This window comes from Geotrypetes seraphini, chromosome 5, assembly GCF_902459505.1.
Source record: "Geotrypetes seraphini chromosome 5, aGeoSer1.1, whole genome shotgun sequence".
NCBI lineage: Eukaryota > Metazoa > Chordata > Amphibia > Gymnophiona > Dermophiidae > Geotrypetes > Geotrypetes seraphini.
Window position 1 is genome coordinate 219,608,670 of NC_047088.1, and position 24,383 is coordinate 219,633,052.

The following is a 24,383-nucleotide window of genomic DNA, read 5'->3' on the forward strand; positions in this document are numbered from 1 at the left end:
AAGAGGGGTGATAGGGGACAGCCCTGTCGAGTTCCCCTCTCAATAGGTATTGGGTCAGTAATAATGTCATTGACAAGTAGTCTTGCTGTTGGAGTGGAATATAAAGTGCGTAATGCCAAGGCGAACCAGCCAGATATCCCCATACAATTTAACACTTCAAAGAGGTACATCCAATTGACCTGGTCGAACGCCTGTGCCGCATCCAAACTGAGTAGAAGCATAGGAGTGTGATGGAATTGCGTGTGCGCTAAGGCTATCAATGCTTTACGTACGTTGTGTACTGCTTGTCTACCCTGTACAAAGCCGACTTGTGTGGATGCAATCACATCAGGGAGAAGGGTCGCTAATCTATCAGCTAAGATTTTGGACAGAATTTTGATGTCTACATTCAGCAAAGAAATTGGGCGATAGGACTCGGGAGCAGAACTGTCTTTGCCAGGCTTCAATATCAACGTGATTAAAGCCTCATTCGCTTCTCCAGGGAAATGTTCATCCTGGATTACCTGGGAGTAATAGTCCCTTAAAAAAGGCCTAAGCTGTCCTGAGAGCAGTTTATAAAATTCTGCCGTAAAGCCATCCGGCCCTGGAGCCGAAAAATTTCATTGATTGTGGATAGCTTTATGTAGTTCTTTAGGGGTGATGGGTGCATTAAGAAACCTAACATCCGAGTCAGAGAGCGGCTGTAAACCAGAATCCGTGAAATAGTCCTTAATAAGGGGTTCAGCTCCCAAGTCCCGGCGCCCATATATCTTCCCGAAGTGGGACTGAAAAATTTGTGCAATGTGTTCAGTAGTGTGTTGAAATTGGCCCGTACTATCCCTCAATCCCAAAACATAACGGTGACCCCGCACCTGGGAAGTCAAGCAGGCTAATAACTTCCCTGCCTGATTTCCATAGCGATGGTAGTGAAATTTTTGATACAAGAGCATTTTCACCGTGCGCTCATGTATATAGGAGTTGAGGGTCATTTCCACAGAAGCTAAGTGTTCCATAGCGTGGCGGGTTGGGAACAGGGTATACTGACGCTTAGCGCTTGCTAGTTCTTTTTCCAACCGCAGTATTCCCCGGGACAAACGGCGATTACGCACTATTACATAAGCTATACAATCTCCTCTGAGCACCACCTTAGCCGTGCTCCAAAACAGTGTTGGATCATTGCTATGCTGACCATTAAAGTCTAGGAATTCACCCCATTTAGTCGTTAGGTATGTTTTGAAATGGTCATCAGAAAATAGATAACTAGGGAAGCGCCAACGTACAGGTCCGCGTAAACCGAAGCCCACATTCACATCTAGCCAGATCATCGCATGATCTGAAATCACCGCCGGGCCAATTACCGCTGCATCCACATTTAGAAATGCTCTGCGCGTGGTAAGGATGTAATCTATCCTAGATTGTGTGTTATGTGCTCTGGAGCGGTGTGTGTAATCCCATTCAGTGGTATGGAGAATTCTCCATGGGTCCACCAGATCTAAAGTGGCGCAAAGATAGGGCAGGCCTCTGGTATGAGATATACTCGCACCAGGTCCCGGCTGAGAACGATCACAAGTTGGGTCAAACACCTGATTGAAATCCCCTGCAATGTATACCGGATCAGTAACCCGCCCAAGAAGCATGGCAGTGAGACCCTCAAAGAAGGAATGGTCATAGGTATTAGGTGCATATACATTCATCAAGTAAAAGGAATATGTGCCTACTGACAACTGCAGCAAGAGGTAGCGGCCCTGTGGGTCCGAGGCTACTACTTTCGCAGTGTAAGGCAATGTCTTACTAATCAGTATCGCCACCCCTGCCCGCTTATGAGTTGAAGATGCTGCATGCACTACCCAGGACCTCCTGAATTTCTGATGTTCCAAGTCTGTAAGTCGGGTTTCTTGCAGACAGGCTATGTCGACCTTATGTCATTTGAGCTGTGTTAAAATTTTTATTCGTTTTATGGGAGAGGTAATGCCCGAAACATTCCAGGATACTATTCTCAAAGTGTTAGCCAGCAGGTACCAAAAGGGGCTAATACAAACATATAAAATGCTAAGTGCAGAAAAAATCCACCCGGGTTCCCAGCCATACCTAGGGCAGCCACATGACGCTCAGGACCTACCCGAGCAGCACCAGTACCATGGTAAATGTCAGGTGCAGGAGTCTCGCAGCAGGTTCTGATCGCACCCTTCCCAATAATCGAAAGAATACAGCAGCAACCACGTAGGCCAAGGACTCCCCACCCCCCCCCCCCCCGGAACCCCAACCCCCCCCCTCCCTTCCCAACCTTCTCCCCAATTGCATGGTTGTGGTCACAGCCTCAGGTTCACCCTAGGCGGTCCCAAAGGTGTGAAAGATCACAAAACAATGCCACTCCGGGCCCCGAGTTCCCATACAGTAAATACAATAGTCATAAGAGCAGTCTGCAGAGCAAATGAACGTTAGGATGAGCTCAAATATACAGTATATCAATTTCTGAACTAGAACAGGAAAAAACACAAAATTGTAAACAAACTTAAACCAGAATAGCAAGTAACAGCCATATTATCTGAGATCCAGGCTTCCCCCAAACCAGGAGATCCCGGTGCATCCACAATGCCACAGGCACACAGGAGCATGTGACAAACAAAGAAGCACACCATGTGCTCTTTCATGTAAGGTCCAACTGGGGCAACACCTGAGTGTTCACATAAAGGGCCGCCTCAGCCGCGGCCTCAAATACCTGCCAGCATCCCTGATGGTAAATTTTCAAGTGGCTGGATATAAAAAGAGAAAGCGTATTTTTTTTTCAGCCAAAGAGGAGCAAAGTGGGTAGAATTGCTTCCTGCGCTCCGTTAGGGCCACAGAGTAGTCCTGGAAAATGCGCTCCTCAGACTCCTCAAATGCTAAAGTCTCCCGAAGTTGTTTATATTTGCACAAGATTTCCACTTTATGGTTATAGTTTAAAGTTTGGCTATTACCATGCGAGGCCTCGCCTTTCTTGCTTATTCTTGGCCTAGCCGGTGTGCTCTCTCCAGTCAAAAAGGCCCCAGGCCCTCCTTCAAGGGAAAGGAACTGGTCAGCCAGACCTCCAGCACCTGCAGGAGCTTAGGACCGGGTACTGTTTCCGGAATCCCCAAAAAACGTAAGTTAGATCTTCTGGATCTATTTTCAAGATCATCCAGTCTTTCTGCTTGTTTTTGAGTCAGAGCCTGCAGTTCCTGTAACGTGGTGTCATGTGCCTGCTGTGTATCCTCGACGCTGGAAACCCGAGTCTCCAGCGCCGCAGTGCGGCCAGTAGTCTCCATAAGTAGATTTTCAAGCTTTTGGAGCTGTTCAGAAAGTTTTTCTATGCTGGGCTGCGTTGCCACTGTTACTGCTTGAGTAAGGGCCGTCAGCGCCTCCGGCGCTATTTGCTGAATCGCGGCTGTGGAGGTGACCGGCGCCATTTTGTCAGCGCCGTGCTGCGGGCGGTCCCAATCCTTTTTTGGGTGCGGGTGGACATCGGCAACGCAGGAGAGGACAGAAATCTGTCCATATATTGTGCACAGCAAGCGCTGCAAAGCGCTGTCTCCCGGCTCACCTCCAAAGGCTAGTAACAGGGTGCTTCAGGACTCGGGGCCCGGGAGCTCAGGCAGCCTGCTTCTACCTTGGCTCAGTGCATCACGTGATCTCCCAGCATATGAGTTTAGAACTGTGATTCAAAGTCTGGTGATATCAAGGTTGGATTTTGCAATGCCTTATATCACGGGATGGAAAAATTATGTTCTTACCTGTTAATTTTCTTTCCCTTAGACGCAGCAGATGAATCCAGAGACCAATGGGATAGCACACATCTACCAGCAGGCGGAGATAGAGAAACTGATTAACAGGTGGTCCCATTGGCTGGCACTCCTCCTGTATCTCCAGTATAGCTCCTTGCCCAAGCATCCGTAACCATCAATAGGCATAGCAGGGGAAAAAAAAACTTCTTTCCCATAACAAATCTCAAAAGGCAATAATATAGACTACAATCCTCAATAATAACAAACTTCGAAAGTTGCAAAAGAAAAAACCGACAGACAGTATCCAGAAAGGATTCATCTGCTGCGTCTAAGGGAAAGAAAATTAATTAACATAATTTTTCCTTCCCTAGCAACAGCAGCAGATGAATCCAGAGACCAATGGGATGTAGCAAAGCAATCCTCAATCTGGGTGAGAAGCAAACGCCGCCTCTGCAACAACCGACGCACTAAACGCATCTACCGCATATGCCCCCACATCCAACCAGTAATGCTGAGAGAAAGCACTCTCGGAAGACTAAGTAGCCGCAAGACAAAACTCCTCCAAGGAAAAAACCTCTGGACCGAGTCTAAGAAGTAGCCATCACTCTGATGGAATGGTCATGAAGTTCTTTCGCCAACCGCTTCCCTGCCATCAAGCAAGCTTTGGATGCTGCCATATGTTTGAGGCATCCCTTGAAGAATACAAAAAGGCGATCTAAACAACTAAAACTCATTAGAAACCTTGCTCGCGGAGAACGCTACGCACTTCCAAAAAATGCAGTGAATAAAAGCACGTCTCCCCATTTCTCCTCCCAGGAAGAAGGAAGGAAAAGTGAGCGTGTCATAAAAGAAAGGATGACACCTCCTTAGAAAGAATTGTGGTACCGTCCGAACTGATACCCTAGATTTTGGAAATCAGAAATAGGAATCCCCGCTGAACAAGGCCTGCAACTCGGAAAACTGCAGAGCCGAAACCATGGCCACAAGAAACCCCGTGTTCAACAGCACAAGGAGGAAATGAAACCTTCAGTAAACTGCGAAGAAGTACCTGAAGATTGTACTCCGGACAGGGCTTTCTAAGAGGTGTACAAATATACCGTACTCTGTTTAGGAACTGAACTACATGAAGCTGAGAAGTAATCAAAGAGCAATATACCTAGCCCTTGTAACAAGCTAAGAATGGCACTTGAAGCTGAAGGAAATTGAACGCTAAGCCCTCGGCAATACACCTGTGCCAAAAAGGAACTCTGGAAGGGTGCAAATGTTGAGAAGTATCCAAGAAAGGAAAAACCTCCAAAAGGAAGCAGAAGCCACAGGTGAAGACGTCTGCAGTGCCTGGATAAGAAAAGAAACAACCTGCTTAGCATAACCCTTACACGTCAGTCATGACTTCTCAAAAGCTAGGTCGTAATACCAAAGTAGTACGAATATCCATGTTGATCGGACCCTAGGTGAGCAAATCCAGAGATACCAGAAAGCTTCTTAGTCCCGCTGTCGAAAGACTCATCAGATCCGCATAGCAAGGATGGTGCAGCCAAGCCAGAGATTCTACAAATACTGTACCCGGAAAGCGAGCTTGAGATGGCAAATCCAAGCCATCATCAGCCAGGAGAAAACACTGAAAAAGAGAAACCAGAGGTGAGAAAGAAACCACGCTGTTACCCCCTCTGACTCCCACTCCCTGTGCCCGCCGAAGAAGCTAGGAAGCATGGAATTGTGAGACGAGGCCATGAGGTCTAGTTCCAGGTGATCTCACATCCATAAAAAGAGCTGGAACGCCTGAGCCAAAATTCCCAATATCCAGGATGTAGAAGATTTCACTATTATTAACGTTTACACTTTCTAGAGCGTACACAGTGCTGTACACTGTAACATACAATAAATGGGCCATGCACAGATTTTACGGAGAGAAAGTTTATCCAAACTCTTTTCCTGACCCTTAAAATGATCTGCCAACAAAAGAGGAAGATGAGGGTCCACCCACTGAAGTAGAACTACAACTGTACCTGGCAACTGAGTACATCACCTACTGCCCAGGCTGTAGAGAAATACCCCCATCATAATACTGACTGAAAGGACCCTCAGCGGCATTCCGGAAGAATGGTCTGAAGCTCCAGAAAGGTAGCCTGACCATGGTCAAGAGTAGAAGAATGAACAAGTACTGAGTCGCCTCTTAAGACCAGTCTCCTGGAGCTGAGGATGGAAGGCACCGAGCCCCCCCAACCCGACAGCCCGGGATGTTTGGTGGCCATGAGCTAGTCCAGCAAAGACCGAGGCATGCCTTTGAAAAGAGAAATCTCGCTGAGCCACCAAATCATACAGAGCGATGCATGAGGAGCCTACCAAATAATTGGAGCCCTGAGATACCGGGAACCACCGGAACAAAAGCGATTGCTGTAGCGTTATAATGGGAAAGCAAGCCGAAGTTCCCAGTGGAGTCAGCAACATGGATCCTATAACCTGTACAGAATCCCATACTCTGGGTCATGGTGACCAAAGAAGAATGCAAACCTGAGACTGTGACCCATCGCCCTAGTCTCTGGGAAGAAACACTTCTCTCCTATATGAATAAAAACATCTCCCCGATATACCTATAAATAGTACAGGAGAAAAGAGCGCTGTGCAAATTCGAAGATTCACGTCCAAAGAACTGAGGAAAAGAAACCACCCTTTTCGTGTCAGTCAAATGGCCCGACTGGAAGACGTCCGAATCAAGCAGTCAGTCAAGAAGAAATTAGGTGAATCACCTAGTAGCGCCAAAACGGTACCACTGCCCACATTTTCTAAAATGTTCTTGAAGCCTTGGGTAGGTGAAATGGCATGTGCCAAAACCGAAAGTGCTGCTCAAAGAGAGGCAAGCAAACCTAGTACCGATTCTGAGTCCATAAGGAAAATGTAAATATTCTCCCAGTTTTTCTGCAGAAATGTGTAACCCTGAGAAACTAATCCAGCAGAATGGGATCCACCCAGCCCAATACCCCCATCTTGGGCACCATGCAGTAAGTGGAACAATGTCCCTTAGTTCCCAAAGAACTACAAGAACTGCCCTGAGGACCAGTAACACTGAAAAGGGAAACACAAAACATAGAGACTCCAAGAACGAAATGGAAACCTGAGGAGGATGCAAAGTTGCAAGCATCCTGAAAAATCTTCACAGCCCCCTGAATTGACATTATAGCGTCTTCTCCCTCATGAGAAAGCCTGAAGAGTCATTGGAAGAAGTCAAGATCCCCTCAGAATGAAGTGCAGAAGGTCAGGGAATGGCAGGATGAGAACTGTAAGATCTGCAAGAAGATTCTCCTAGGAAAAATCAAGTTTCACAATGTAAAGAGGAATATACTGGAACCATGAAAACATGTACTAACTCCATGCAACATGAGCGAAATACGTATGTCCTTTAAAGTGAATACGTACTAGACTCAATCAAGATGCTGCATCTACCGCCCTGTGGAAAACAACAGTATCCTTACAGGTATCAGACAAAGCTCACATCGCTAATGAGAGCTTCAGGGATGAGGCTAACAGCCACATAGCGCGTGATCCTCTGCGGGTTTGATAGAATAGGTAACTGGCTCCTGGTTAAAAGGAGTTGTACAGCCCTTCCTGTCTGGTCGGGGGGCCCGTCTAGCATGTGCCATGAGAAAATGGCGACAGGAGAAACCAGCGTGATAAGTATGGAAATCTGAAGTCCAGGCCCCCTCAGAAATAGAGAAAGAGAGTCCTGGCCGCAGGAAGATGCACAGTGTCATTATGCCCATAGAGACAGCCCGAACTTGGAAACTGTTTGTACTACCTTTAAGCATATATATCCTGTGCCACTACTAGACACATGCAGCTCAGCACAGAGGCCCAAATAAGGACAGTTACCAACAGACAAAGGCTCAATCTGCAAGGACCCCAAGAGAGACAATGAGATACCTGTGTGAAATACAGGGCACTATCTTACTGCTGATCTCACCGTGCCGTGAGTTGCCATATGTCACCCCAGTCCGGAGACAAACCGAGACTGGGTGACCTAGCACAGGTCAGAGTCTCTCTGGTAAACCCCTTGAGTGCTAACTCCAGAGTCCGATTAAACAAGCGGCTTCCTTCAAGGGAGTACAGCAGGAACACAGACATAGACATATAAATCTGCCAAAGCTTGTCCCAAAGCTGGTGAAACACATACAACTTGTCTGAACCGGAAAGGAGAGAAGCCCCGGCATACCCTGACCAAAGTCAGCTGGAAACTACCGGAACGCTGCAGCTCTCCCGCCATCGCCGGAGACCCAAGCGCACGCCTGATTCTCGCTGACACGTGGCCGCTACATCAATGCTCCTAGAAACATAGTCAGATTCAAGCCCCGCAAAATTTACCCTGCCGCGGCTTGCATAGAAAGAAAATCCCTCAGGGAATAACCAGAAGAACGGCCCACAGCGCCAGAAAAAAACATATCCCATCTCATGCGCGCTGCTATAAACCAGCACCTGCACAATCAGCTGCACATGGCCGTGACAAACAGCAATGAAAGAGAGCCTCAGAATAAACAGGACTACTACTGCTACACTGAAACCCAACAATGAGAACAAGTGCGAGCATGAAATCGTACCGCTACTGCCGCGCTGTAACCAACAAGGAAACCAAGCACGTGCATGCAAAGGGCGGGAAGTCCCAGCTCCCTCCACGGATTTCTAGTCATAAAACTTAGCCTCAATAAAATATCCATTCCTTAAACATACGTTGACTGAACCCACATTACTAAGACTCCCAAACAGAACCTGAAGTTCAAACAACATTAAAAAACAGAGACATACTCACAAGCTTGTTGTTAGGGCCGGTTGAAGCCAGTTAAAGCTGGTTGAGCAGCAGTAACAGAGCTGAATGGAGGAACTGTGGTCTCTTTTTTTTTTTTTTTTTACAGAGAAGGGAAAGAAGAAAAAAATTGAGACCCAGTCAGACCCTCTAGCAATGGAGGGAGGGTGAGGCAGGGACCTGGGGGAGCCCAGGTGTAACCCCTAAAGCCGGCACTGTTCAGCCGGACACCCCTGTCTCACTGAAGAGAAAATCTCAACAGGAGAAATAGCATTGCCAGCTCACTGAAGAGAAACCTCAACAGGAGAAACAAAATGGCAGTCTCACTGAAGAGAAACCTCAACAGGAGAAAATAAAGTTCCAGTCACAGCCAGAATTCAGGTGCTAGTTGAATAGCGACCATTTCCTGCTGGGAGATAGAGAATACTGGAGATACAGGAGGAGTGCCAGCCAATGGGACTACCTGTTAATCAGTTTCTCTATCTTCGCCTGCTGGTAGATGTGTGCTATCCCATTGGTCTCTGGATTCATCTGCTGCTGTTGCTAGGGAAAGTTAGATTTAAAGTTTATACATTGCAGGTGATTCAATACTGCAACTAGGATGACTGTGGGAGTTTCTAGATTTGAGCTTGTGATGCCTTTGCTAAAACAATAACATTGGCTGCTAGTAATATCTTGAGTTCAGTACAAAATCTTGTCAGTAATCCACAAAGTGCTGTATGATAAGTCTCCATGGTACTTTTTTCAAGTTTTGAAGATATATCGACAAGGCAGACAGTCGAGATCAGAAAGATCAATGAAACTATCTACAAAAAAGAAGGTAGAGGTGAGGTGTGCATAATCGTATGCGACAGCTATATTGATGGCTGATTTATTTATTTATTTTGATTTCTATCCCGTTGTCGCAGAAGCTCAAAACGGTAGACATTCACAATCATTTGAAAACAGACTAGTCATGACAACAAATAGGTTACAGTAGACAATAACAGAGCTTATTCTAGAGACCAGACTGGTCATAGCGAAGAGTACTAGGAAAAGTATATTGAGGAGGCAGTTTTTAATGGCCCGATTAGCAGAAGAGGAAGGTCTTTACTGCTCTGCGGAAGGTCATTAGTGAGTCTAGCGACCTGATCTGTGTGGGTAGTCGGTTCCATAGCTGAGGTAGGAAATGGCTGGAAGATCTTTTGTACACCGTACTCATTTAGAGGGATTTCCCTGCAGGAATGCTGAGTCTTTGTTCTGCTTTGATATGACTAGAACTGGTATGAGAATTGTAGGTAGATTTTTGTGTTGATTTTTGTGATATTTTATTTGCATTGTTCTCTGTTTTGATTTTAGTTGGAATATACATTTTTAAATAAATAAAAATATTCTATAAATATGGCATGAAAATCACATAGCACGCACCTGGAGATGCATTATAGCCATGGACAGAGCACAGATGTATCAAAGCTGTGACCATGTGATGTATGCAACCTACCGAATGCTATCAGCCTAAGTTCTGGACTATGTATTTCTCTACTAGGTGCACCATTATAGAATTAGCACTTAGCATGCCCCTCTGTGGCACCTACATTTAGGCACCATTTTATAGAATTGTTCCAAATTTATACTTTGAGTTGGGTGACACCAGGGGGAGGATAGAGAAAAAAAATGTGTGCCCAGTCACTTTGGGCTCAGGCTCATCAAAAATGATTGTCTGGCTGCGCCACTGTGTGAAATCTATCTTTACAAAATCATCTTGAATGTCTTCAAAACTTCCGCATGGCAGCTGGAGTGAAAAGTAGAAGTCACCACTGACCCCAATTTGCAACTTATTTTTCTAGCAAAAATTACCATTAAATTCAATGAATAAATTCATGTTTACCAAGCCCTCATCATTTCATAGAATACAATGAACAGACTGTCGCATCAATCTGCAATAAGAATGGAAAAACCACTTTGATTAAATTACAGATTGTAATAATTGAAGGAAAAACTCCTACCTCTTTCACTTGCATCATCCACCAAAATGATCTCTGAAAGGAGGCGATGTGGTGAACGATTTATAACACTGTGAACAGTTCGAAGAAGAGTACTCCATGCTTCATTATGAAAGACAATAACTATACTTGTGTTTGGAAGATCATCAGGGTAAGTTTTTGTTTTACATCTGTCAAAAGAAGAACAGAAAGATTTAAATCATGACAGTACTAAGCATCTTCTTTGAATGGCTCAGAAAAGCATCCTTATATTATCCCAAGTAATTGCTGTGTTGCCTTGTGTCATATTATTCCCTACTGAATACTGAGTACTTAAATTTAAACCCAGAAATTCAATACCAGGCCAATTCCCTTTGCTTTAAAATTATTACCCCTTTTTTATTATATAAGGTTATAAGTAGGGTGGGATTGGGATATATGATATTTGTTTTAACTGGTTTATTACTAATGGATGGGATGGGTGGGGAGGGATTCTTTTATGTTTTGATGATTATAAGTAAGAATGTCAAGTGATTTGTAAAATTTATTTTTGATTGAATATTATACACTTGTTGTAAGATATGAAAACGAATAAAGATTTTTAAATAAAAATAAAATTATCACCAGCCCATTCCTAAATGGCAGGCATCTCCTTTGGTGTCTTAGTTTACCATACGTTTTCATTCAATCTATCAACATGATTTTTTATATAAAATTCCATCTCACTAGATCTGATAACCATCTACACTCACTCCTTCAGCCTCTGTTTACCACTTTTAAACATTTTTCTTGCTACCATTCCCATCAACATAATGCACCAAATTTAAATCATAAAACTTAATTATATTTCCTGATCCCAATCTCTCTTACCTTCTTCTCCTGACAATCCTGATGTCACTTCTGATTCACAATTGGGTCCGGCAAGCACTGTTTCACTCTCCCCCTGCTGGAGGCTTGATGAACAGTCTCATAATCAAGACCTCAGCTCATTTTGGGCCTGTTGCAGAGCTCTGGAGCATTTTTGTGCAGTTGAAGAAACTCACACATGTGCAGAACACTCTAGTCCTCCAACACAACTGTAATCCCCTGTTTTTCTCATCCACCGCAGCCACACGCAACACTCCTCCCATTCACCCAATACATGCACATGCAGCCTGCCTTCCCCACAGCTCCAGCCTTCTTTCCTTCTGAAGACCTGGCCTTTCCTAGCAGTTCTTGCAAAAATGCTCTTGCACCTATATGCACATTCAGGTCTGGACACTAGTTAAAGCTGGCTTCTGCCTGATTCCTGCTGCCAGCATTCTGAACTTGGTCCTGAAAAAATCCATACCTCTAGACCCCAATGCTGGTCCCGAATGACATGAATCCAATTCTGGGACCTCACGTCCAGGTCAGACTCTCTCAACCCGCAGGACCTGATCCTGCACATTCCTAGCAAGGTTTTTTTAAAATCATATGGACAGGCATTTTCAATAAGATGTCTAAGTCCAACTTTGGATGTCACATTCAATTCGCACAAAAATCTCCAGCGATAATCAAAGAAATGTATAAATTATATACCGTACCGAAAATGGCCAACAGAAACGTACAGCAAAAGTGTGTCCAAAGTTACTGTTCATCATAAAATATTTCCATGTCTTTGGAAATAATCTATGTAAAATGTCTATCCTCTAATCAACTATAGATAATATCATTAGTGATATCAGGACATTCCCATGGTAGCAAGACAACATCCCCATGGTGCCCTGTACGTGTATACCAATGTACATGGAAAAACGCTTCTGTGGGAGTGAGGAGATAACAACAGATAGAGACAGAGATGAGCGTGGGAGAGAGAAATAAGTATGAGAGAGAAGTGAGAGTGGAAGTGGGAGAGAGAATAGGGATGTCTCTACGGAGTGAGCCCAATTATTCCTAAGAGGACAGTGAGGTGTTTGTCCTCCTGTGTCTCACATACAAGAGACACATAATGAGAAGGGCACCACCACCTGCCCCCCCACCCATGTCTCTATGAGGGCATGGAAACACACATGCAACACCTCGTACTGATGAGTACCACAGTATAACTACCCAGGAACACTCCAACACTCTTGTGTAACCAGAGCAGAATAGGCAGGGTGTAAATGCTCATGTCTTTAACCAGAGAAAAACAATACTATGCAAAGCACTATTCACACCAGAAGGCATCAGCAGCTCAAGGCTCACCCCCAACTCCACCCTGCAAACATGGGGGGGCACTTATGCGACACCCCTTTCCTCCCACCCGTTGTCTCTGGACCTACACCTACACAGTCAGCAATCTTGGGGCTAGCTCACTAGACTACACCCAGCAACCTGCCTGTTTGCAGTATAAAGCCATACCTAAACTCAACATGCTAATGCTACACATGAAGACCACCAGACCACCCTCCCGCACCTGGCTGACCCACTGGATCTCTAACCCACGTCACATGTTGGCCACAGTTCTCCAGAGCCAAAGGGTCACACTAGGGCTGCCCCCCTTCCAAAACAGTGTGTCTTGATCCCCTCCACCCTTGTCCTAACCCCATACACATGGCCAATAAGGACAGCAAAGAAGAGCACATAGGGCCCTGACATCATCTTAGGTTCCTGCAAAAGATACCCCCTCACACCCCCTAACCCACACCCATACCATACACCACCTGCTGCCTTACCCACCAAGCTGCAGCTCTGGAAGACATCCTACCAGCCACACACCTTAAGCCTATATTCAATGTCCAAGGCACATGCTCTCCAAAAACACACCTTTTCTTCCCTAGCACTCTCCAACCCTGGGAATCCCCAGCTATGTCTACATATGGCCTCTCCCCTGCATGCACACCACACCACTCAGGGCCTCATGTGCTGCCACCTACACAGCTTTAATCCCAAACACTTAGCATGAAGCCCCCACACACACATGTGTCCACACCAAACAATCCCACCCTCACATCACTACCCTTCTCCCGCTTTAGGGTTGGTTCCCATGTAATTTCATTGGCCTACCCCCGACCTTCCTCCTTGCTCCTATAAGCCTCCCCATGTGTTTAAGTTTATTAAAATCTTTCTATACCGCATTACAGCCAAAAAAAGGATCAAAGCGGTTTACAATACAATTTAATCAATTATATGAAAAGAACTCCATTTAAATAGAAACGAAAGAAGAAAAAGGAGCAAAATTTCTTCTTTTTTTAACTTAATCATGCATTTCTTTTTTTTATAGATTTTATTAATATTATGATATAAATTAACAAACTTACCATTTAACAATACAAATCATGATAGTATCTACTATAATAAAACGCTAAGCGCGCATGCACACTCTTACCTGCGTGATCTGTGATCCCTGATCTGTAGGTCTGTAGCCGGCAAGAGTGCGCATGCGCACATTGCTGTGACAGTGGCCAACAGAAACAATGAAAAGCACTGGACTATCTGCTCTCCTCCTCCTCAAGCCAGGAAATATGACCGTACCTGCTCTCCACCTCCTCAAGCCAGGAAATACGGCCCTACTGGCCGAAGTTTATTTTTAAATTAAAAGCCGCCATGGCGGCTCCTCTCACGAGCCGCACCTGCATCATAGAAAGCTTCCAACGCAGGCGGAGATCATGAGAGGAGCCACCGTGGCACCTTTAAACTTAAAAATAAACTCTGACAAAGGAATAACGGAGCATGCCAGACCGCAGGAAGGGAAGGGGGGCCCGACAAGGCACTAACGGAGCAGGCCAGACCGCGGGAAGAGAAGGGGGGGGGAATGCTGCTGCTGCTGCAAAGGGAACTGGAGGGGAAGGAAAATACCGCTGTTGCTGCTGCACAGAGAAATGGAGGGGGAGGGAAATACTGCTGCTGTTGCTGCACAGGGAAGTGGGGTGGGGGAGGGAAATGCCGCTGCACAGGGAAATGGAGGGGGAGGGAATGCTGCTGCGGCTGCTGCATATGGCAGTGGGGGGAGGGAAATGCTGTTGCTGCTGCACAGGGAAGTGGGGTGGGGGAGGGAAATGCTGCTGCACAAGGAAGTGGAGAGGAGGGAAATGCTGTTGCTGCTGCACATGGAAGTGGGGGAGGGAGAGGGAAATGCTGCTGCACAGGGAAGTGGGGTGGGGGAGGGAAATGCCGCTGCACAGGGAAATGGAGGGGGAGGGAAATGCTGTTGCACAGGGAAGTGGGGTGGGGGAGGGAAATGCTGCTGCACAGGGAAGTGGGGAGGAGGGAAATGCAGTTGCTGCTGTACAGGGAAGTGGGGGAGGGGAGGGAAATGCTGCTGAACAGGGAAATGGAGGGGGAGGGAATGCTGCATAGGGGGCAGGGAGAAAGACAGATAGAAAGGCAGCGGGAGGGAGGGAGACAGAAAGGAAGAAAAACACAGGGGCAGGGAGAGAGACAAAAAGACAGACAGAGAAAGGGGGCCAGGGAGAAAGACAGAAAGAAAGAAAGACAGACATATATTCTAGTATCCGTTAATGTAACGGGGCTAAAAGACTAGTATACATATGATTATGTAATAACATACATGAAGTAATACATAGTGGAGTCAGTACACACATTATCCATAGGAGAAATATTGTGAATATGGAGGAGTACACTCAATGAGCATCATATTAACCCGACAAAAATTAGTCATTATATGTATTAAACAATATGTTTTAAATTACTGTATGTCAATGGTCCAAAACACAATAATTTTGGGCAGGGCTCCAGATTTTAAGAAATGCGCCAGTGGATAGATATTTTCCTGCGATTGCCCCTTCAAACTAGGTAGTGATGCATACAGTGTTCCACCACACCATGAACTCTACTTTGGCTAAATTATTCCAAGAATGCAGTATGTTCTTAATAGCTAAAAATAATAATATATTGAGGAGGTGAGCATTTGTTTCTAAAAGAGGTTGCGCAAGGCCAAGGACAATAATTTTAAGATATAACGGTTCGTGGATCTTCAATATGGATGTGATGGTATGCCAAATCCTATACCAGTAAACTGTAAGATGAGTGCATTGAAATATCATGTGAGGTAGCGTTCCTACTGATACCCCGCAGGACCAACATAAATTAGAAACTTTGTGTGAGAATTTGCTAAGCTTATATGGGGTCCAATGAGCTCGATGTAGGAAGAAGTATACTGACTGAAGAACTGAAGCTGATCTAATTGACTTAAAAGCTCTGGATCACACATCTTGTCATTGCTCATCACCTGCAGTAATATCTAAGTCAGTATTCCAAGCACTCATTAATTGTGGCATGGACACAGGCTGCTCTTGACACAACAAATCATACCATTTGGAAGCTACTCCTTTGAGAGGAGCAGTGATAGTACATTTATGAAGGAGATCAGGTATGGGTTTTAATTTTTCCATCTCTGCAAGCGCTGTATTAACACATTGCTTTAACTCGAGCCATCTGTCAAGTTAATTAATTGGTAAGCTAAATTTATTACATATTTCTTCGAAAGTCATCCAGCAATTATGCTCAAGAAGATCTTGTAAGGTATGGATCTCACAATTTTGTCATATCTGCTAATTCAAAGTAGAGCCTTGGATTTTAAAGGTATCATTATTCCACAAGGAGATCATTGAGGTGTTATTCCATTTGATTTGCATGGCACTGTTGAATTGTTGTAATACCGACATAGTTGAGCGATGAATGTTATTCATTCGCTTTTGTATTTTTGGAGAGGGAGTGATTGATAGAAAAAGTGCAAGTGTGTTGGCACCAAGTAAACTTTTTGCAGCGCTAACCATAACGGGGGATTAATTAAGGTTTTACTGTGAATCCATATGGAGCCCTGTCGCATTATAAATGCTTGATGGTATCTAAAGAAATCGGGAAAATTGACGCCTCCATTTGACTTGTGTATTGCAATTCGTGGTTTCTTATTCCATAAAAATTTGCTCAGGAGTTGCTTTATACTGTTGTATATTTTCTTATGTAACAGGTAACACATAGGAAATTTTAGGCTGGATCATCATTTTTATTGTAGCAAGACGGCCCCACCAGGTGATTTTAAGTGGTGACCATCTATGTGTTAAGTCTTTTAGCATATCTAATATGTATTCAGAATTTAATCTTTCGGTATCTCTCAGCGATGGGCCTATGAGAATTCTTAAATATTTCAATTTACTTTCATTCCATGCAAATCCGAGAGATTTGATGATTTGTTTGTCTTCTAAGCAGTTAAGCGGTATTAGTTCAGACTTAGTAGTATTCAATTTATATTCTGATACGCATGCATACTGCTTAATAATTGGATGACTTGTGGAATAGAATCCGGAGTTACATATAGCATGACATCATCAGCGTAGGCAGAAAGTTTGATTTCAACATCTCTGTATGTAAAACCATGAATGTCCGGTTCAGCCCTAATGGCTGCCAGTAATGGTTCTAATGCTAAATTAAAAAGCAGCGGAAACAGAGGGCATCCTTGTCGAGTACCTCTAGATGGTTTAAATATTTCTGAAAGGTGGCCATTAATGGATATTCTTGTATTTGGATTGGAGTATAATACAGTTAACATGTTTATGAACTGGCCTGGTATATTGAATTTGCGTAAGGTGGAAAAAAATGAAAGGCCATTCTAATCTGTTGAACGCTTTTTCAGCATCCAGACTTATAAGTGCCAGTTTGTTAGAAACAGACCGACAATTGGCAATTATATTCAGTAAAGTACGGGAGTTGTTAAATGAATGCCTCTTGTTAATATCAACTGTGGGATGACTTATTGTAGCTTTGTCGCGAGTATCTTGGCATAAATTTTGTCATCCACATTGATCATAGTCTATAATTTGTGATGTACTGTGGATCTTTCCCAGGTTTAGGTATGACTAGAATAGTTGCTTCTGTAAAGGAACCAGAGGCAGATCCTTGCATTATTAATTGATCAAAAAACTGTTGCATATTAAGATATTTTGAAAAGACAAATAAAACTCAACGGTAAATCCATCTGGACCAGGAGATTTGTTCTTGACCATTTCAGAAATGGCGTCCGTAATATCCTTTTGCATAATGGATGAAGAAAGCAGTTCTTGGCCTTTGATGGGTAAGGTCTGAAGCTCAACTCCATCTAAAAAGTTATATGAAATTGTTTAATCCACTAACTCTGAAGTTTATAGTTTTCCATAATATTTTTAGAATTTATTTAAAATATCATGGGTAGAGGAGACGGCATCACCAGAGTCAGTGATTAAGCTATCAATTGGCTTCTTTTCACTTTTCTTTTGCAAGAAGGTGGCCAGGTTTGTTGTTTTCGGAGTAATAATTAGCTTCTGTGATGAAAACAGAGTGGGCCACATCTTTCTGTAACTTAGAATTAAGCTGGAAGCAGAGTTTTTGCAGGTCCAAGAGAATATTAACGTTGTTGATATCCCTTTGGTGCTCAAGCTCTTTGTTTTTAATATCACGCTCCAGCGCGGTAATTTCTGCAACTTTAGTTTTTTTACTTTTGGAGTTGATTGAGATAATCTCTCCCCGGATGTATGCTTTGACGGCATCCCAAGTTATTACCCAATTGGTATCTTCGGATTTATTAAATTGAAAAAATTATTTAATAACCTTGGCAATGTGTTCCTTAAAAATCTGTCTCAAGAAGTAAACTGGAGTTAAATCTCCACTGCCTAGAAGGCAGAATTTGTGTGATGTTATCTAGGGATAGGGATATAGCAGCATGATCTGAGATTGAAATTTCTTCAATTGAGGCGTCCTTTAAAAATTACCAAAGAGAGTGACTGATAAGGAACATATCTATTTGCAAATATGAGCAGTGAGGTGGTGAGTAATGTGTGAATTTTCTAGTCAAATAATGTCAAGGTGTTTGGATTTCAGATAGGTTAGAATCTTTTTTTTTCTTTATAACGTTGTTTAGGCCCTTGACATTCAGTGATAACAACATAAGTGACATGGGGTAAGTGATATGTGGGAGTCATTAATCCTTTGCTAAGCAAAAATAAGTGGATGCTCGTTAAGTGGAAAGTCACGTAGAAACAACATGACTAAGAAACCAGAAATCATCATGTGTGTACTACGTGCGCAGGCACCTGTGTATAAAAACAGGCGGTGCCACATTACTAAGAAAGAAGAGAAGCGGAAAGAGTTCAGGATAACTAAGCAAACATTCCTCACAGCACTTAACTAAGAGAATAATAGTACTAGAATGAGAGAGAGAGAGAGAGAGAGAGAGAGAAAAAAAAAACATTTCCTGCGCATTAATTAAGAATCATATCAATTCATATTCAATATACCAAAATTCATGTATAAGTCCAATATTACTGTCAACAACAATTTGTTAAAACACTGTGCTGTAACATATAAGTATGTATGTCTACACTCGCATAAGCACAGATGAATACTGGTACGCACACTAAATCAAACTTATAATTTGTATTAGTACACGTGGTAACATATATGACGTTATTGATTAAAGATTTATATTGTAATATGCCCCAATTAATATATTATTTGTGACATTTTATATTATATTGTAATTATATTGTTGTATCATCATTTAATCTAGTTATGCTGATGATAGGATTTATTATTTGCCTAATGTGATATAATAGATAGCAATTAATATAGTTTTAAGTGTTTAACAATATATTTTACGTCTATATTTAATTAACTACCCCTCCCCCCCGGATACTATTATTATAATATTAACTATGAAATTGATAATTATATGGCATTCTCAAAAAATTACCATTTTGTTGGAAACAGTACATTCATGCTTAAATAAATAATCAAGTATTCAGGATATAATAGATAGCAAATAATAAGTTTTAAATATTTAATAATATGTTTTACAACTATATTTAATTAACTACCACCACCCCCCCCCCCGGGAATACATCATATTCTATAACATTCAAATTAACAAATAAAATTAAAAATTGTTAATTAATATAAATTAAAAATATAAATATAAATGCTGACTGCAGTCCCAAATCCATTTTATCCATTTAAAAAGGCCATTTGAAAAAAATATGCTTTTAGATGTCTTAAAATTTTGAAATGATTGTTCCTTCCTCAATTCCACTGGTAAACTGTTCCACAGTATTGGAACTAAATAGAAAAATGCACCATTTCTAGTCGAGGCAAGGTAAGCTTTCAAAATGTGGGGAACAGCTATTCTGTTATCATTCAAAGATCTTAATAAACGCCTAGGTGCATAGAACAGTACCAGGTTAGAGAGCTATAACAGTTGTAACTCATACAATGCTCTATGTGCTAACATTAAGGGCTCCTTTTACAAAGGTGCGCTAGAGTTTTTAGTGCACGCACCGGATTAGCGTGCACTATAGTGCGCGCTAGCTGAAAAACTACCGTCTGCTCAAGAGGAGGCAGTAGCGGCTAGCGTGCGACATTTTAGCACGCACTATTCCGCGCATTAAGGCCTTAACACACCTTTGTAAAAGGAGCCCTAAGATCTTAAATGTGATCCTAAATTTCATTGGTAACCAGTGAAATTTCAAGTATAAAGGAGTTACATGATCATCAGGTCAACATCCACACATGCTCAGAGAGTCTCCGGACACAGACTTTCAAAACCCAGACAAACTGGTGGCTTGCTGCTCCAGGGGTGGGGGGGGGGACACTTGCTGCTGCTACTGCAGCTCCTCTGCCTTGTCTTGCTGCTCCTGCTCTTGCTCCTTATAACATTTCTACCTCTACTTCCTCTTGCAGCACTTACTGCAGATGTTTGTCTTCCACCTCCTCTTCCTTCCCCCTCCTCCTCTTCTTCCTGAGGTGGTTGTTGCTCCCCCTGCTCAAGTGGTCCTGTGTGTGTGTGTGTGTGTGAGGTTTACCATTAGGGTTCATGCATGATTAATGGACTACATTGTGGTACAACTGAGGGTGAGGAGGCAGGAAAAACAGCAGGACAATTAAAGCGCTTACTACCAATACAAAATGCTGCCATTTGGTTGTTAGGCCACGCACATATTTACATAAGAACATAAGAAGTTGCCTCCACTGGGTCAGACCGAGGTCCATCCTGCCGCCGCGGGAGCGGACCGCTGGGCAGGATGGACCTCGGTCTGACCCAGTGGAGGCAACTTCTTATGTTCTTATGTAAATATGTGCGTGGCCTAACAACCAAATGGCAGCATTTTGTACTGGTAGTAAGCGCTTTAATTGTCCTGCTGTTTTTCCTGCCTCCTCACCCTCAGTTGTACCACAATGTAGTCCATTAATCATGCATGAACCCTAATGGTAAACCTCACACACACACACACACAGGCCCACTTGAGCAGGGGGAGCAACAACCACCTCAGGAAGAAGAGGAGGAGGGGGAAGGAAGAGGAGGTGGAAGACAAACATCTGCAGTAAGTGCTGCAAGAGGAAGTAGAGGTAGAAATGTTATAAGGAGCAAGAGCAGGAGCAGCAAGACAAGGCAGAGGAGCTGCAGTAGCAGCAGCAAGTGTCCCCCCCCCCACCCCTGGAGCAGCAAGCCACCAGTTTGTCTGGGTTTTGAAAGTCTGTGTCCGGAGACTCTCTGAGCATGTGTGGATGTTGACCTGATGATGTCATACACACATGTGCTTGCATGTGGCATCATAGTGTTGATGTCCACGCATGTACAGAGGACCTCTAAACAGGAGATTCATGTGGGGGTGGGGCTGGAGGCAGAACAGGGCGGAGATGAAGGCGGAATGGGTCGGGGCTAGGGGCAGAATGAGTGGCATCAGGTGTCCTCATTTTCTAAAGAGGAAACTGGCAACCCTAGTTTTGGCCCACCACAACAACCTGTTAGGCAGCAGGTGTGGCTAACCTCTGGAGAGAATCAACTGTGTGGTTATGAGGCCAGAGCACAAGGGAATGCAGTGGGCAGCAGCCAGGACTGCAAGAGAAAGCTGCCTCAGCTGGAGGTGCTACAGCCCCCCTCCCCAGCTCAGTGTGAAAGTCTTGAAGATTGGGGAAGGAGGGGCCCCTGCTGTGCCTCTGAAGAGGCACAGATAGACAAAGAGAGAAGGAGCAGGCCCAGGGCCAACACAGTCAGGGAAGGGGGTGCATGAGGAGCCCAGGACACATAAAGGGACAGGGAGAAGGCTCAAGGCAGACCAAGGGGGGTAATGGAGGCCCAAGATACACAAAGGGGGAGTACTGCTGGAAGGGAACAGGTAACACAAAGGGGGAGGGATATGCTACTGCATGAACTCAGGACAGATAAAAGGGGGGGAAAGGGGGTTCAGGAGGGGAGGGAAAACAAAGGACAGATCATGGGGGAGGAAAGATAGCCAGGACACACTAAGAGGGAGTGAGGTTATGCAGAATGGGCCCAGGACAGAAAAAATGAGGGAGGCAGTGCATGATGGGCTCAGGACCAAAACATGGGGTGAGGAAGGAAGTGCAGGATAACAGAGCAGAGAATCCTGGTCTTGATGTAGAGGATACTTTGTCTTTATGGAATTTTATATTGACTTGCACTTTGGATTAGATTGCTTCAGTGAAAGAGATGGTTTGTCATTTCATTCACAATGTGAGCCCTTGGTTTAATAGTGCCTTAAAGGACCTGAGGGCTGAGTTAACAATGCTCAGAAGAGGTTTAGAGAAAGACATGTTTGGATGAGAATAAGGAATTTTTTTTTCTTTTGCGACTTGTCTGAATTTTTGAGCTGACCAGGAATACATTTTATAAGACAAAGACTGAAATGGCTTTGAACCATCCCAAAGAACTCTTTGAAATAAATGGTCAAGTATCCCATTTGTGATCAGCATTGCTATATTTCATTTTCTGCTAATGATTTCAGGTTTGACGTTCCCATTTCAGATGCTGATGGCAAAGCTACTGGTTAATGGGTTTTCAGATGGTCTCTGATGCTATGGGGTTTGTAGGATCTTAAAGCAATTTAACCCTAAGTTACTCTGTTCATGACCCTTGCTCTCTTCTGATATTTCTGCAGCACAGTGAGAATATTGTTGCAATTCCTCCCAGTATGGTCAATGCTTCCTTGATAGCTGGCTGGTTGCCAGATTCCTTGAAGATCACCATAAAATAGTTTCACTTGATCCAAAGAATTTGACAATCTATTGCCCTATTCGTTTCTGCCACCAATAACAAAGGTGATAAAGTGGGCTGCTCTTTTTCAATGATTTTGTTGATCAGTATGCATTACTAGACCCATTCCAGTATGGTATCCAAAGTGCACATAATACTAAGCCTCTCCTTTTAATAGTGGACACAATGAGGCAGGATCTGGACCATTGTTATCACTTTTTGGCATCTTTAGGAGTCCCAGGGACCATTTTTCTTAATTTATCCATGTGGGTTCCTCACACACTGCTTTATCTTCTTCACATACCGGGATGCCTCGGCTCATACTCTCAGACTTGTATTTGGCGCCTCTCGGTAAACTTTTCTGATCTGAATGTACATTAGTGATTATATACAGATAACGTGCAGTCCTTTTTAGCCTTTAACATAATCTTTTCATTAAATCCATAGAATAACTGCAACAGTGCCTGAATTCTGTTTCTTGTTGGATGGCTGGTAATCAACTTTCTTTAAATCTTTCAATATCTGAAATCATTGTTGTTAGCCACTCTCCTTCCATTTATTTAAAATATTTATAGCCCACATTATCTCAAAAGTCTAAGTAGTTTACAATAAACATATATAATCAGCATAAAACATACAGTAAACAGAACGTTTAAACAAATAGTAAATATAATCTAAAGCTACAACTTATCTTATAATCTAATACATACCTGTATTGCATTTATATAGTTCAAAGTGATTTACAATAAGATAACCCGCAATGGGGAACTTACAAAAAAAAAACCCAAAAAAAACCCTTACAGTAAACAATGTAAAATTTAAACCAACAGAAAAATTAATGAAACTTATCAAATAAAACAATCTTCAATCTCTTGCAAAAACAAGAGGGATGATGGAAGGTCATTCCAGACTGAAATAGCAATAAATGTAAAAATCAGATTAAATTGACATATATATTGAATACCTTGGATAGAAGGGAAAGCACAGTTACTTACCGTAACAGTTGTTATACAGGGACAACAGGCAGCTATTCTCACAAGTGGGTGACGTCATCCGACAGAGCCTCGATGCGGACGCCTCACAAACAGACTTGCTTGAAGAAACTCGAAGTTTCGAGTCACCCGCACCGCGCATGCGCGAGTGCCTTCCCGCCCAGTGCAGGGCGCGTCTCCTCAGTTCAGATAGCCAGCAGAGAAGCCAACCCGGGGAGGTGGGTGGGATGTGAGAATAGCTGCCTGCTGTCCCTGGATAACAACTGTTACGGTAAGTAACTGTGCTTTATCCCAGGACAAGCAGGCAGGTATTCTCACAAGTGGGTGACCTCCAAGCTAACCAAAGTGGGATGGTGGGAGAGTTGTCAATTTAGGAGAATAAATTTTGCAATACTGTTTGGCCAAACTGTCCATCCCGTCTGGAGAAAGTATCCAGACAATAGTGAGAAGTGAAAGTATGAACCGAGGACCAGGTAACAGCTCTACAAATTTCCTCAATAGGAGTAGATCTGAGGAAAGCTACAGAAGCTGCCATTGCTCTGACCTTATGGGCTGTGACTTTACTGTGAAGGGGTAATCCAGCCTGGGCATAGCAGAAAGAGATACAAGCCGCCATCCAGTTGGAGATGGTACACTTAGAAATAGGACGTCCCAACTTGTTTGGATCAAAGGAGACAAAAAGTTGAGGAGCAGTTCTGTGTGGTTTGGTGCATTCCAAATAGAAAGTCAAAGCACGTTTACAGTCCAGAGTATGAAGAGCTGATTCTCCAGGATGAGAATGAGGCTTTGGAAAAAAACACTGGAAGAACAATGGATTGGTTGAGATGAAATTCAGAGACCACTTTAGGAAGGAATTTTGGATGAGTGCGAAGAACCACCTTGTCATGATGGAACACTGTAAAAGGTGGATCCGCAACTAATGCTTGGAGCTCACTG

At 43.5% G+C, this 24,383-nt stretch overlaps 1 protein-coding gene across 7 annotated transcripts in view; it reads right to left on the reverse strand.

Annotated features, from left to right (window-relative positions):
• Positions 1–24,383, reverse strand: part of GALNT13 (polypeptide N-acetylgalactosaminyltransferase 13) — a 391,518-nt gene that overhangs the window by 213,017 nt on the left and 154,118 nt on the right. For all 7 annotated transcript variants that reach the window (XM_033945850.1, XM_033945855.1, XM_033945852.1 and 4 more), the window contains one exon: positions 10,497–10,663. In XM_033945850.1, coding sequence (XP_033801741.1) covers positions 10,497–10,663 — 167 coding nt within the window. The remainder of the gene's footprint in view (positions 1–10,496; positions 10,664–24,383) is intronic.